We start from the raw sequence: 12,524 nt of genomic DNA, 5'->3' as shown, positions 1-12,524 counted from the left end.
AAAGGGGTCTAATTGTATTCTCATCATTTGTATATATTTTAAACATTAATGAAAGACATCACTTTTTTTACTTCTTTGCAGTAGATAATTACTCATACAATCTTATCTTTGCATGCAATTAGAAGATAACTCAAAAACAGTAATCACCTCTTAACAATTATTAAGTTTCAACTCCCCCTGTATATTTGTCCGAGGGTTTAGCTGAGAGGATTCCCTCAGAATACCTGTCCGAGGAGTTAATTATGAGAATGAGGTAGTCTTTCCTCCTACCTTTGGAAAACTGTCTGAGAGGTTAGTTTAAGAGGATGAGTTATAGTCTCATCGACTATTTCCTCTAACTACCTACGAAAATCTGTCCGAGAAGTAAGTTGAGAGATGGGTTATAGTCTCTTCAACTATTGGCCCTAACTACCTTCGGAAACCTATCCAAAAAGTGAGTTGAAAGGTGAGTTATAGTCTCTTCGATTGTTTCCCCTAACTGCCTTCGGAAACCTGTCCGAGAAGTGAGTTGAGAGGTGAGTTATAGTCTCTTCACCTATTTCCCCTAACTACCTTCGAAAACCTATCCGAGAAGTAAGTTGAGAGGTGAGTTATAGTCTCTTCGACTGTTTCACTTAACTACCTTCGGAAACCTGTCCGAGAAGAGAGTTGAGAGATGAGCTATAGTCTCTTCGACTGTTTCCTCTAACTACCTTCGGAAACCTGTCCGAGAAGTGAGTTGAGAGGTGAGTTATAGTTTCTTTGATTGTTTCCTCTAACTACCTTCGGAAACCTGTCCAAGAAGTAAGTTAAGAGGAGTCTCTAACTTCTTTTGAAATACCTGCTCGAGGGTTACGTTGAGACTTGAAATACTTCGAGTGTCGCAACATCAGGAGATTTTTTATTCGATGAAACAAGACATAAAAGAAAAGAAACAAACAGAATAACAATAAATCTCCTTTACAAAATTACAACTTAAACAAAGTACTTTTTGAGATTCTCGGCGTTCCATGGCCTAAGGAGTGTCTTTCCTTCGGAGTCCTCGAGGTAGTATGCTCCCTCTCTTCAGCAATTGGTCACCTTGTAAGGTCCTTCCCAATTGGGAGCTAACTTGCCCTCGGTTGGATCTTTGGTGGCGATGGTAACTTTTCGTAAGACCAAATCTTCGACTTTGAAGCTTCGATGCTTGACCTTCTTGTTGAAATACCAAGCCAGGCCGAAAAGTTTCTACTCGGCAGGTATAATTGCCTCGGTTCCAAAGGCTAAAGCATAGGAAGTTTCCTCGGTTGGAGTTCTTCTTGTAGTCCGATAAGCCCATAGAACCTCTATAAGATCTTCCGCCCAATCTCTTTTTCGATCACCAAGTTTCTTCTTCAAAAGTTTGAAGATTGACTTGTTAGTGATTTCAACTTGCCCGTGTGCCTGGAGATGCCCAAGGGACGAGAAGTAATTTCTTATATGGAGTTTGGCATGGTACTTTGAATGAATCGCAGTCGAGTTGCTTTCCATTGTCCGTGACAAATGCGTGTGGAATGCCATATCGGCAAACGACATTCTTCCATAAAAATTTCTCTATGCTCTTAGCTGTTATATTCACTAGGGCCTCCACTTCTACCTACTTTGTGAAATAATCCACAGCTACCACTACAAACCCAACACCCCCCTTTCCACAAGGTAGTGGTCCCACTTTATGTACCCCCCATTGCGAGAAGGGCCATGGTGAGGAAACTAAGCTTAATTCCTCTAGGGGTTGCTTGGTAATGTTGGCGAAACGTGGCATTTGTCGCAATTTCTGACCATCTCTACTGAGTCCCTGGTCATGTTAGGCCAATAGAAGCCTGCTCGAACCCCCTTATGTGCGAACATTCTTGCACCTAAATGACCCCCACAAATGCCTTCGTGAATCTCACAAAGTATATAATTACCTTCTTCCTTGGAAACACACTTAAGAAGCGTTAACATAAAACCTCGTTTGTATAAGGTTCCATTTACCATGGTAAATCTAGTAGCCTTTTTCCTTAGCTGGATAGCCGACTTCTTTCCTGCTGGGAGAATCCCTTTCTCCAGATGTTCCACCACTTCCTTTTGCCAATCTGGTACCGCCTCTTCTGTTGAGACCGAGACTACCTCGGCTATGGTAGGTCGGGACAGAGTTTGAATTATCTCTTCAGATTCTCCTACAGACTCCTCGATCGATGCGATCCGAGCAAGATGGTCTGCTCCCTCGTTTTCTTCCCTTGGGATTTTTACGATGCAGAACTTCTTGAAAGAATTCTGCAAATCTTGTACCTTTGAACAGCCTCATTTTATCTCCCTTGGCTTCGAATTCCCCTTAGATGTGCCCGACAATTACTTGAGAATCGCTTCGTAGCTCAATGAATTCAGCTCCCATCTCTTGAGCTAGGCCAAGTCCAGCTATTATGGCCGCATACTCGGCCTCATTGTTGGTAGTTCTAAACTCTAACCTTATGGAGCTGCGCAGCTCTTCTCCTTCTGGGGTGATTAGTTTTACCCCAGTTCCACCATGTCTTCTTGTATATGACCCATCCACATAAACCACCCAAGTTTCGTCCCTCAGCCATTGTTCTGCATCTGGCAAATTAGTAAATTTTGCCAGAAAGTCTGCCAATGCCTGACCCTTGATGGAGTTTCGAGGAAGGAATTCGATATCAAACTCTCTAATTTCAATTGCCCAGTTGGCCAATCTTTCGGATAAGTCTAGTTTGCGAAGCACCTTTCTGAGTGAGTATTCAATGAGAACCCTTATCATGTGAGCTTGGAAATATGACCGGAGTTTCCTTGACGCTATGGTATGAGTGAAGGCAAGCTTTTCCATCTAGGGGTATCTCTCCTCGGCCCCTTTCAATGCTCGGCTAATAAAGTACACAGGTTTTTATACCCCTTCTTCTTCTCGTTCAAGGGCTGCACTTACTGCTATTGGAGAGACAGCCAAGTATAACTACAATACTTCTCCTAGGACTGTTCCGCTTAGCAAAGGTGGGTTGACTAAATACTTCTTTAGTTCCCCAAAAGCCTTTTTGCACTTCTCAGACCACTCAAATGCCTTTCTTAGGATTTTAAAGAATGGCAGACACTTATCGGTTGACTGAGAAATGAATCGGTTAAGTGCTGCTATCTTACCTGTCAATTGTTGGAGCTATTTCGTATTCTTTGGAGACTGCATATCCAAAACTACTTGGATCTTTTCTGGGTTAGCTTCAATTCCTCGGTTCGACACTATATAGCCAAAGAACTTTCCAAAGGACACTCCGAATGCACACTTTGTAGGATTCAGCTTCATCCCATACTTTTTCAACGTTCCAAACGCTTCATGTAGGTCAATTGTATGGTTCTGTGGCAACGTGCTTTTGACTAGCATGTCATCCATGTACACTTCCATGTTCCGCCCGATCTGCTCTCAGAACATCTTGTTTACCAGTCTCTAGTATGTCGCCCTTACATTCTTCAGACCGAAGGGCATAACCTTATAACAGTACAGGCCCCGATCAGTAATAAATGCAGTCTTCTCTCTGTCTTCCGGATGCATATAGATCTGGTTGTAACCAGAAAAGGCATCCATAAAACTGAGCAACCGTACCCAGATGTTGAATCGACCAGTGCATCAATGCTATGCAGAGGAAAGCTGTCTTTCAGACAAGCTTTGTTGAGGTCGGTGAAGTCTACATAGATTCTCCACTTCCCATTGGATTTTTTAACCAATACTACACTAGCTAACCAATCGGGATAGTGTACTTTAATAAACTGAGCTCTGAGTAGCTTTTCCACTTCCTCAGCTATCGCCATATTTCACTTAGGAGCGAATTTCCTTCTCTTTTGCTTCACTGGTTTCATACTTGGATCCACATTGAGCTAGTGAAGTATTTCTTTAGGGCTAATGCCAGGCATGTCTTCGAACTACCAGGCAAATACCTCCAAATTCTTTTTCAGAAAAGTGACGAGGTCTTCTCGGACACTCGAGGAGAGCTGAGAACCAACCTTCACCACTTTGCCGTTTACTACTATCACACATCTTCTAGCATCTCAGCAAGCTCACCCTTCGGTTCACCTTCCTTTCTACTTCCCACAGTACTCACTGTCAAAGGTGTAGCCTATGAACGCTTCTTTAGGGAAGTTATGTAACACTTCCTTGCGGCAGTCTGGTCACCCTTGACCTCTCCGACTCCTTGTTCAATCGGGAACTATCAAATAGAAGAGTCCAAGAACATGAATCTATAAATTTCTAATATTGATATTATACTGGCTACGAAGCATAGTTAGTTCTAGATGAGTGTCCTTCTTGTTGATAATTTAAGAGATAGGAACCTATTTACCTAAGACAGATGGATCTCACAACTTCTTTCTAATTAAATTCGAACAACTTAAAACCAAGAGAACAAAATGGCCCTTTAGTTCCTCTTTCCCATTATCATGACTGCTCCTCATCTACGCTATTTGTTTGACAAAAATATATGCTAACATTTCTTCTTAAGCAATGTGTCAAAAACTACATTGGAGCTGCATCAACCAACCATGGCTGCTTGACCCACTTTTGATTATTTGGATTACATAAAAGCAGGCAGTTTCTTGTTTGGTCCAGCTAATTTGACTACCTAGGGAAAAAAAAATCCTAGGTTCACGTTGGTGCCGGGCTTGGGAAACATTTGTTATTCTCATAGCGTAGGTTGTCCTACTTTCGCAACCCAGTTTTATGACTTCATAGAATGACAGTAGCATCAAGATTCCTCAAAATAGAAAATCTCAAACAATTTTTTATTTATAATTTATAAAGAAACATGGACAAGGATCGGCATACCCAGCCATTGTGGGTAAAATGTATGGGTGCTTTTCTCGCACTAGAGTTGTTAGACAAGATAAAGAAAAATAACCAAACTTATGGGAGACTATAATAGTTGGTATCTAAATTACAGTTTGTACTTTGTGGCTTCCAATCCTGCTCTCACGCCCTTATTCCCTTGCCTTCACTGTACAATTGATCAACAGTGTCCTGCAGATGACATTAGCAAAAACATAATATTGATGCAACATAGGCCAACACTCTTGACTTTCATGGTAGATCAATAGAAAGAATACAAAGGATAATAAGGGCCTCTTCAAGAAGTGAAGCCAAAAGACTATATCTTATGAGAGGGTTTTTGTTGCATTACTTCAGAAAAGAAAGAGGTCGGCAGATTCGGCTTGGGTCTGGTTTCAACTGAAACTGAACCCGATTGAGACTTGTGTCCCATAACAGGACACAAAGAACACATGTCCCAACCCAACGGATCCAGTTCTAACTAGAATTGAACCCAAACCAAACCCGGAGGTTGGCTACTTATCTTGAAATACAATCCTAAATAATGCACGTCATGCTTTTTGGACTCCGTGCTTTTTAAATTCTAGTTTAGTTTCATGTGATAGTAAAATGCCATGGGATCTTTTTGTTTAATCCTTCATGTTTTCCAAAGAAAATCACAAAACAGTAATCAACCTATGACTTGATCAATTTATGCAAGCTTTTACTAATTTGAAAAAATGGTATTTTTCCCACTTTTGATAGGTAAAGATGGGAAAGACATAGCATGGGTCCTAAGCAAGTCACAGCTAATAATTTGGCAGATAGGTAGACCTTTCATAGAAAGAGAGTGCACAAGGCATACCTTGTAGTGCTTGAGCAATTGTTGTCTCTTCAATTTGAATGTTGGGGTTATCAGATCCCTCTCCATGTCAAATGGATTTGGTTCCAAATGCACTGCTTTTACAATCTCAAAACCTCGAAGCTGTAGGAATGTCTTTAAGTTAGATGAGAAGACATATCTCTGCATGAAATTAGCAACAGCCAATCGAGACAGATATACATACTTGGTGTTTGTGACCAGTGCTATTAAGCTCATCTAAAATGTATTTCCTTGCCTTCAGGTTTTCGCACAATGAATTAAAATCACCACTCACATTATGGTTTACTGCCCAATCCTCTACTGCTTTTTGGTCTGGGACAACCACAGCTACAAGAAATGACTCAAAACTGTTCCCATAGACCCAAATCTGTGCCACAGAAGAAAGAAAATTGCACTTCCAAGATTAGAGAAATTGAAAAAAAAATAGTGTTAACAACTCACTCACAGGACTAATCGATTCTTAGCTAGGCATAAAGAGAACATTTGTGGACACAAGCAGCAACATACCGATGTTATAAGAGGGCATCGCAAGTATGTACTTTCAATGTTCTCTACAGCAACATATTCACCTTGAGAAAGCTTAAATATATTCTTTTTTCTATCAATGATTTTCATTGCTCCATTGGGCTGCCATTCTCCAATGTCACCTGCAGTTTTGTCAAAATGATGCCCATTAAGATTCATATCCAAACTGAAGATGAAGTTTTTTATGTCTTACAGCAGGTAAACAAATTATTGATAGGTAGTTCCAAATACAACCCATGTAGTTATTCTCCCTGTTCTGTCACTGCATAGTACTTCCAAGATTTACCTGTGTGAAACCAACCATCAACGAGGACATCTTCAGTTAGATCTTGTCGTTTGTGGTAGCCAGAGAACAAGGTATTTCCCCTCAGGCAAATCTCTCCACGTGGCACGCTAGAAAGGGCATCATATCCCATTTCTGGCACTGACTCAAGCCTGACTTCAATGGTTGTCATGGGGACTCCAACAGTTCCCACCATACTATATACATTACCTATGGATGTAAGACACCCACCTATACTTTCAGTGAGACCTGTGAAGAACAAGTAGTATAAGTGGATAGAAAGATGTCCAGAAAACAATAGAAAATTATTATTACAACATACAATTTTTTGGAAAATAATTATTATAATTGGTGCCTCGATCTTCCAAACACCTACTAATAAGCAAAACAGTTGGTCCAACTTACCATATCCTTGAGATAAAGTAGAGCAAGTGACAACCCTCAAAAACTCCTCCACGTGCCTAGACAAAGGTGCAGCACCTGATAACAACATACGGATTCTTCCCCCTAATCCTTGTTTAATCTATAATGATTAACACATTATTATCATGTAAACCATATTTTTTAGCATAAAAAATGAGGAAGGATATAATGACTGACCTTATCAAAGATAAGCCTGTCCATGAGAGGTGCTGCTTTGTCTTGTGGGAGACCCTTCTCCAGATTTCCCAACTTGCTGTCAGAATATTCTTTATTAGCCAGGCAGTAGGGAAGCAAAGCGAAGGAACAAAGTTTTTATAGGTAAACGTACTAGTTATAAGCATATTGGAACAATGTCTTCCGGAATGCACCTCCAGATGATATTTTACTATTTATGCCTTTAAGTAAAAGACATAAAGCCAATGTTTAGAATGACAAAAATAAATATACATCATCATATTATTAAATATATAGTACAGAAATAATTATACCAGCATATATACGATCATAAACTCTAGGAACCCCACAAAATGCAGTTGGCTTCAGTTCCTGGATGTCCTCCATCAGAAATCTGATATCCTGCAAGTTTAAATCAAGAAAACCCACATTGGACAAGTTCAAAATCTGTGAATCAAATATATATATACAGTCAAATAAAAATATGAAGAAAGAAGTCATTGCAAGAATGAATCTTAATCTTACGCCTCGCCAAAATCCTATGGAGGAACCCTTGTAGATGAAATAGCTCTCCATTGTCTGATCATATATATGGGCCAAGGGAAGGAATGAGAAGAATGAATCTTCTTCTGTAGCCTGTAATAGAGAAGATTCCATGTCAATATCATAAAGTAACTTCCATTAAATTTCATGAAGGAAATGATACCACATCCAGAATGTTTACATCCATCTAATTAAAAGAATCTTGAGAAAACTAAACTCGCATCTTTGAAAAGAGAGGATGATCCCCCTAAGAGAGGAACTATTACTGACAACTTAGGTATTTGGTAGGATATCCCTTTTTAGATTCACAAGAGTATTAAACCATGAACAGAATTTCATTCAATATACACTATACTTGTAAAACATTAGACGAGGTATTGACAATGGCAAGAAGAAAACCAAAAGATAGCCTGAACCAGAGACATCACTGATGTTATTCAGCAAATTGGACTACACCCACATGATTGCAAACATAACCTACTTTTGAAGTTCATTCTGAACAGGCATTTTATATTTGTCTTGATATGATCAACATCATTCCAGGCTTTTGGGGAAAAAAATCATCGAACAACTTACATTGAAATGTGTGTTCTATGCAATTTTATTTGCTTTTGGAGAGAAAATCATCATGGGCAGTTATGTTCAAATCATAGATTAACATCTATTGACCAGGCTTTCTAAATCAGACCCAATCTAATGGAGATAAGAATCTGGTGATGATTATTGACACAAAATAATATCACCAAATTAGAGTCACAGGATGTATTAATGGGCATGATATATTTTCTGCAACTTTTGACATGCAGCAAGTTTGAAACTCAAAGAAATATAGAAAACAGAAAAGGTACAGAATCATTTAGCCTCAAGAAAACATAATGTGTGTTTTGGTTGTTTACCACTTTATCTGTAAGCAAAAGTATGTGGTCGATCGCCAATACTTGTGCCATTATAGCCCCGTTTGTAAGAATAACACCTTTTGGTTCTCCTGTCGTTCCACTTGTATACATTATTGTGCAGATGTCAGTCTTCTGTTTTGGAGGCAATTTGTAATTCAAACTTCCCTGAAATTAGGTGGACAACATCAAACTGATGGAGCAATCAAAATTAATCTAGACAAGAATAAGCATTGAATATAGAGAAAAACAATGTGGATTGAAATCCTACCAACTGAGAAAACTCTTCCCAAGAAAAGCAACACACTCCCAATTCTTCAGCTTCTTGCTTTTGTGCACTTGAAATTTTAGAAAAGCTGATAATAGCTGAGAAAATAATATACATAATTAGTTCCTGGCCCCAGAAATCTCATATTGTTTTTGGACTATCAGACAGAAGATAGCAGTTTGACCTACTTTTTAAATTGGTAGAACACCTTGGGAGGCATGACAGAACCTGCACCAAGGAGTTACCACACGTGAGTGAGTAAAAAAAACAAAAGTTGTAGAAGCCTGAGTAATTATTCAGAGAAATCTAAGTTGCCACCTGTAAATTATTTTCATCCATATACACAAAGAGAGGAAAAAAACAGTATGAACCATGTGCCAACTGCTGACATTTAGGATAACAACAAAACTGATAGAAAATGAAAACCTACGGCAGGGATTTTATTCTCTTGAACAAAAGCTATTGAGACTTCAGCATGATTGATTATGAACTCCACTGCATTAGCACCTGTGATGAGCAAAACCTCTCAAAGTTAGTCAATTCATTTGATAATTCAACAGGCGTACGTTCTATACTTCTAGTAAATCAATTACCACCGGATCGGATGGAGGTGGGCAGAGGAAATAGAAAACTGAAAACTCGTGGTGAGGATGATAGTAATTAAGCACTCTGAGATTTACTGGAAAAGAAAAGGGTGTCATATATTGGAACATACCAAGCGTGTCATATAGTGGAACATATGTTATAGACTGGCCGTTGCAAGCCTGTTGAAAATCAAACAAAAATATCAAAAAATTCTATATATCTTCGGCTCCCCTTTTATTATATGAAGATTGAAGAAGCTAATAAATCACGTTAAGTTGAGTTAATTAGGAAGCAATACAAGCAAAAATGGCTGCATGCACTATACTCATTAAACATTATTTCAAATCTTCTCACTCTTAACAACTCTCCGCATTATCATTGTATGTGGAAATCATAGAATAACACTGCCTCCTGACTGATTTACCACCATAAACAAAAAATTTGACCTGGCACTGTGTCATCCTCATAAAGACACTAGGATTTATACGGATAGTCACTTAGAAAAGAAAATGACTCCGAAAGCCAACTAAACTAAAATTTTAATCATTTAATTAATATTTTAATATTTTCTTTCACATATAAGGTCAAATTTTTCTTAATAAGGGAGGCTTAAAATGTGAAATAAGAAATGAATTACGGAGACATGGTTTACATTCAAGATCTTTAATTTGATACTATTGTTAAATTAACTCTCATTCTTAAAAGCTTAAGATAATAAGATATGATTAATTTAATAATTTAATTAATATTTTAAGATTCTACACTTGTGTGAAGGTAATCATAATTAATATATATATAAAAAACATGGTTTTTACCTCCATTGCGATTATCCATTCGGGACAGTTGGATCCATATATGCCACAACGATCACCCTACAAACATGAAACACATTATTACTTGCAAGAAAAAAGGATTTTCACTAAAAAAGAAATAAAATAAAAAAAGAAGTCTTGTTAAGTTATGTAGGGAGAGTAGAAATTGGAGTTAATTACAGGATTGAGACCACGGCTCCTCATGGCAGAGCCCATGCGGATGGCTGCATCGTAAGTCTCCTGGTATGTGAGCCACACGTAGGGACCCACCTGCGAATTAATTGAGTAAAATATTTGTTAGCATTTCTTTCCGTACTGTAAATTGAGAATGTTAATGACATCATCATCGATCATATTGCACCTTGGAGTCGGTGATTTGACGTCGACCCAGCATTGGGTTGCTGGGGCTCCTCTCGGCGGAGTCACTGCCACAAAAAACTTAGTTTCAGAGGAGAAATCGCAGAGAGCCATGGATGAAGACCACGCTGTTCAGTATGCGCGCAAAAGCTTTTCAAGACCGTAAGAGCTAATATATAGTCGATAAATTATATGATTATCTATAGTCTCCTACACGGCCAAACCGCAACAGGCCTATTATCTCAGTTGGTTAGAACGTCATGCTAATAACGCGAAGGTCGCAGGTTCGAGACCTGCATGGGCCTTTTTTTTTTTGTTAATATATATATATATATATAGGACAAATTTGTTAATAGCTCAGTTGGTTCCAGACCTGCATAATTTTTTTTAATATTTTTTTGGGCTCTTTTTTCCTGTAATTCTCCATGCATGACGCTCATTGCATGCCCTTAGAGTTGGTAAGACGTCCGATCGATCTTCTATTATAAACTACAAAAATTAAGGAAAAAAAGAAAGAAAGAAAAAGAAAGAGATCTTCAAGGGGACATTTATCTTATGCTACCTCTTACACATTTATGATATCATTATTACCTGAAGAACTGCCAGGGAGATTCTAATCCGGCCGGCAAGTCGAGGAGACCATCTTTGGCATAAATGCTTCTATACACAGCCCCTGCTGACGGCCTTCGATCCGTCGCCGGCCTTGATTCCTCAACCTCCACCGAGTAGACGCCTGACATTGTTGTGATCTAAACGCAGGAACTGGGCTTCAACAAATGTGTAATAAGTAGATATATATGGAAGGCTTGCAATTTTTAAAAAGCAGTGAATAAGAGTAGTGAATGAATGAGGGAGTTGGCAGAAGTGGTTGAGCTAAAGCATTAAATTCTTGGTCTTGGATTACTTGTGGATAGATAGATAGATAGATCTGTCTCAGCTGTTTTATAACGGCGTTTATGATTCTCTCTCTCTCTCTCTCCTTCTTTCTCTGTTTAAACAAGCTGTTTATGCCTCATGTGTATGCCTCATGAAGTCCTTGCATAGCATTTATAATGGTAGATGACAGTTTGGTGAACGAGCCCCTCATGTTGCTTTCTTTCTTTTTCTTTTTTCCAATTTAATAAAATTATATTATTTTTATTTGATTACAAAGAGAGTTGGTAAAAAGGGTAACGTGTAAGCTTAACAGAGATTATCAAGACATAATCATAGTTGAGTGGTCCAGAAAATCTCTGCATAAATTGTCTTATATATTTATGGTACTTAATAAACCAATAAACACATTTGGGTCAATAATTGTTGAACCAAAAAGTCGGCTTTAATGGGTCCTTATATAATCTCATCTATGCATGACTTTTATTATCGCATTATTCTAATTGTATAGTAATCTATTAAACAGTATTATTTCAAGTTTTTAAATAAATAAATTTATTTGTTAATATGTTTTGAAAGACGTTTTTAATTAGTTTTTGATTTGAAAGGTTTTGTGAAAAAGGGACCATGAAATTGTAGAGTTAATGCAGGCGCATGAATCTGGTCCCTAGAGTGCAGCCACTTGGCTGATCAACAATTCAGAGTATAGAAACCAGCAATGTTCACGCTGTTTACATACTTTTTTAGGGTTAAAGACATAGAGAAGCATACCCAAAGAATGAAAAGGCTTTGGAAAAAGATACGCAAACGCGTTGGTCACGACAAAACAAGCCTATCCAATAGAAAAAATATAAACGTACAATAAATCAATAACAAACAAATTGCATGACACCAGGACATAGATCAAGATTAAAATGATTGAGTTATATATATATATATATATAAGTTTTTGGGTGGTGGGATATTCGAAGATGTTATATTATGGTCTTATTGAAAGACTCCAAAAGGTGTAAATATACCTTTAATGGGGTCTTGGTAATTGTTTCATTACTTGGAGAATTGGGTAACGGGATTGTGACTTCCACTCAAACAATCAAATGTTAAATCACCATTTATTTAAAAGCTTAAATTGAT

General features: G+C 38.1%; 1 protein-coding gene and 1 non-coding gene across 3 annotated transcripts; one reads left to right on the top strand and one right to left on the bottom strand.

The window, feature by feature from the left end:
• Window positions 1-4,728: 4,728 nt before the first annotated feature.
• On the bottom strand, window positions 4,729-11,446 carry LOC132162158 (probable CoA ligase CCL6). 2 transcript variants are annotated; one of them, XM_059572423.1, is made up of 19 exons: window positions 11,109-11,446; window positions 10,522-10,585; window positions 10,341-10,430; window positions 10,164-10,220; window positions 9,479-9,527; window positions 9,194-9,270; window positions 8,952-8,991; window positions 8,767-8,861; window positions 8,499-8,663; window positions 7,585-7,695; window positions 7,374-7,461; window positions 7,214-7,280; window positions 7,063-7,138; window positions 6,868-6,985; window positions 6,466-6,711; window positions 6,162-6,301; window positions 5,839-6,021; window positions 5,637-5,756; window positions 4,729-4,984 (listed from the first exon to the last, which is right to left on the bottom strand). In XM_059572423.1, exons 1-19 carry the CDS (start codon window positions 11,255-11,257, stop codon window positions 4,937-4,939), a joined length of 1,983 nt encoding a protein of 660 aa, XP_059428406.1. In that variant the 5' UTR covers window positions 11,258-11,446; the 3' UTR covers window positions 4,729-4,936. The 2 variants fall into 2 exon arrangements, with proteins under 2 accessions (XP_059428406.1, XP_059428414.1); XM_059572431.1 differs by lacking the exons at window positions 9,479-9,527; window positions 10,522-10,585; window positions 11,109-11,446.
• TRNAI-AAU (transfer RNA isoleucine (anticodon AAU)) lies at window positions 10,749-10,822 on the top strand. The gene has a single exon. It is a non-coding gene; the product is annotated as a tRNA-Ile (tRNA).
• Window positions 11,447-12,524: the final 1,078 nt, after the last annotated feature.

The sequence above is a fragment of the Corylus avellana genome, chromosome ca1 (genome assembly GCF_901000735.1).
Source record: "Corylus avellana chromosome ca1, CavTom2PMs-1.0".
NCBI lineage: Eukaryota > Viridiplantae > Streptophyta > Magnoliopsida > Fagales > Betulaceae > Corylus > Corylus avellana.
The sequence above is the reverse complement of the archived record's forward strand: the minus strand, read 5'-3'. Positions and strand labels throughout refer to the sequence as shown.

What these genes read in the sequence shown, in the direction of transcription:
- LOC132162158 (XM_059572423.1), bottom strand. Translation starts at nt 11,257, where the DNA reads ATGTCAGGCGTCTACTCGGTGGAGGTTGAGGAATCAAGGCCGGCGACG. An exon ending in GGAGCCGTGGTCTCAATCCT is followed by an intron (nt 10,221 to 10,340) that starts GTAATTAACTCC and finishes TCATGTTTGTAG; the next exon opens with GGTGATCGTTGTGGCATATA. An exon ending in AAGAGAATAAAATCCCTGCC is followed by an intron (nt 8,992 to 9,193) that starts GTAGGTTTTCAT and finishes TCCTTGGTGCAG; the next exon opens with GTTCTGTCATGCCTCCCAAG.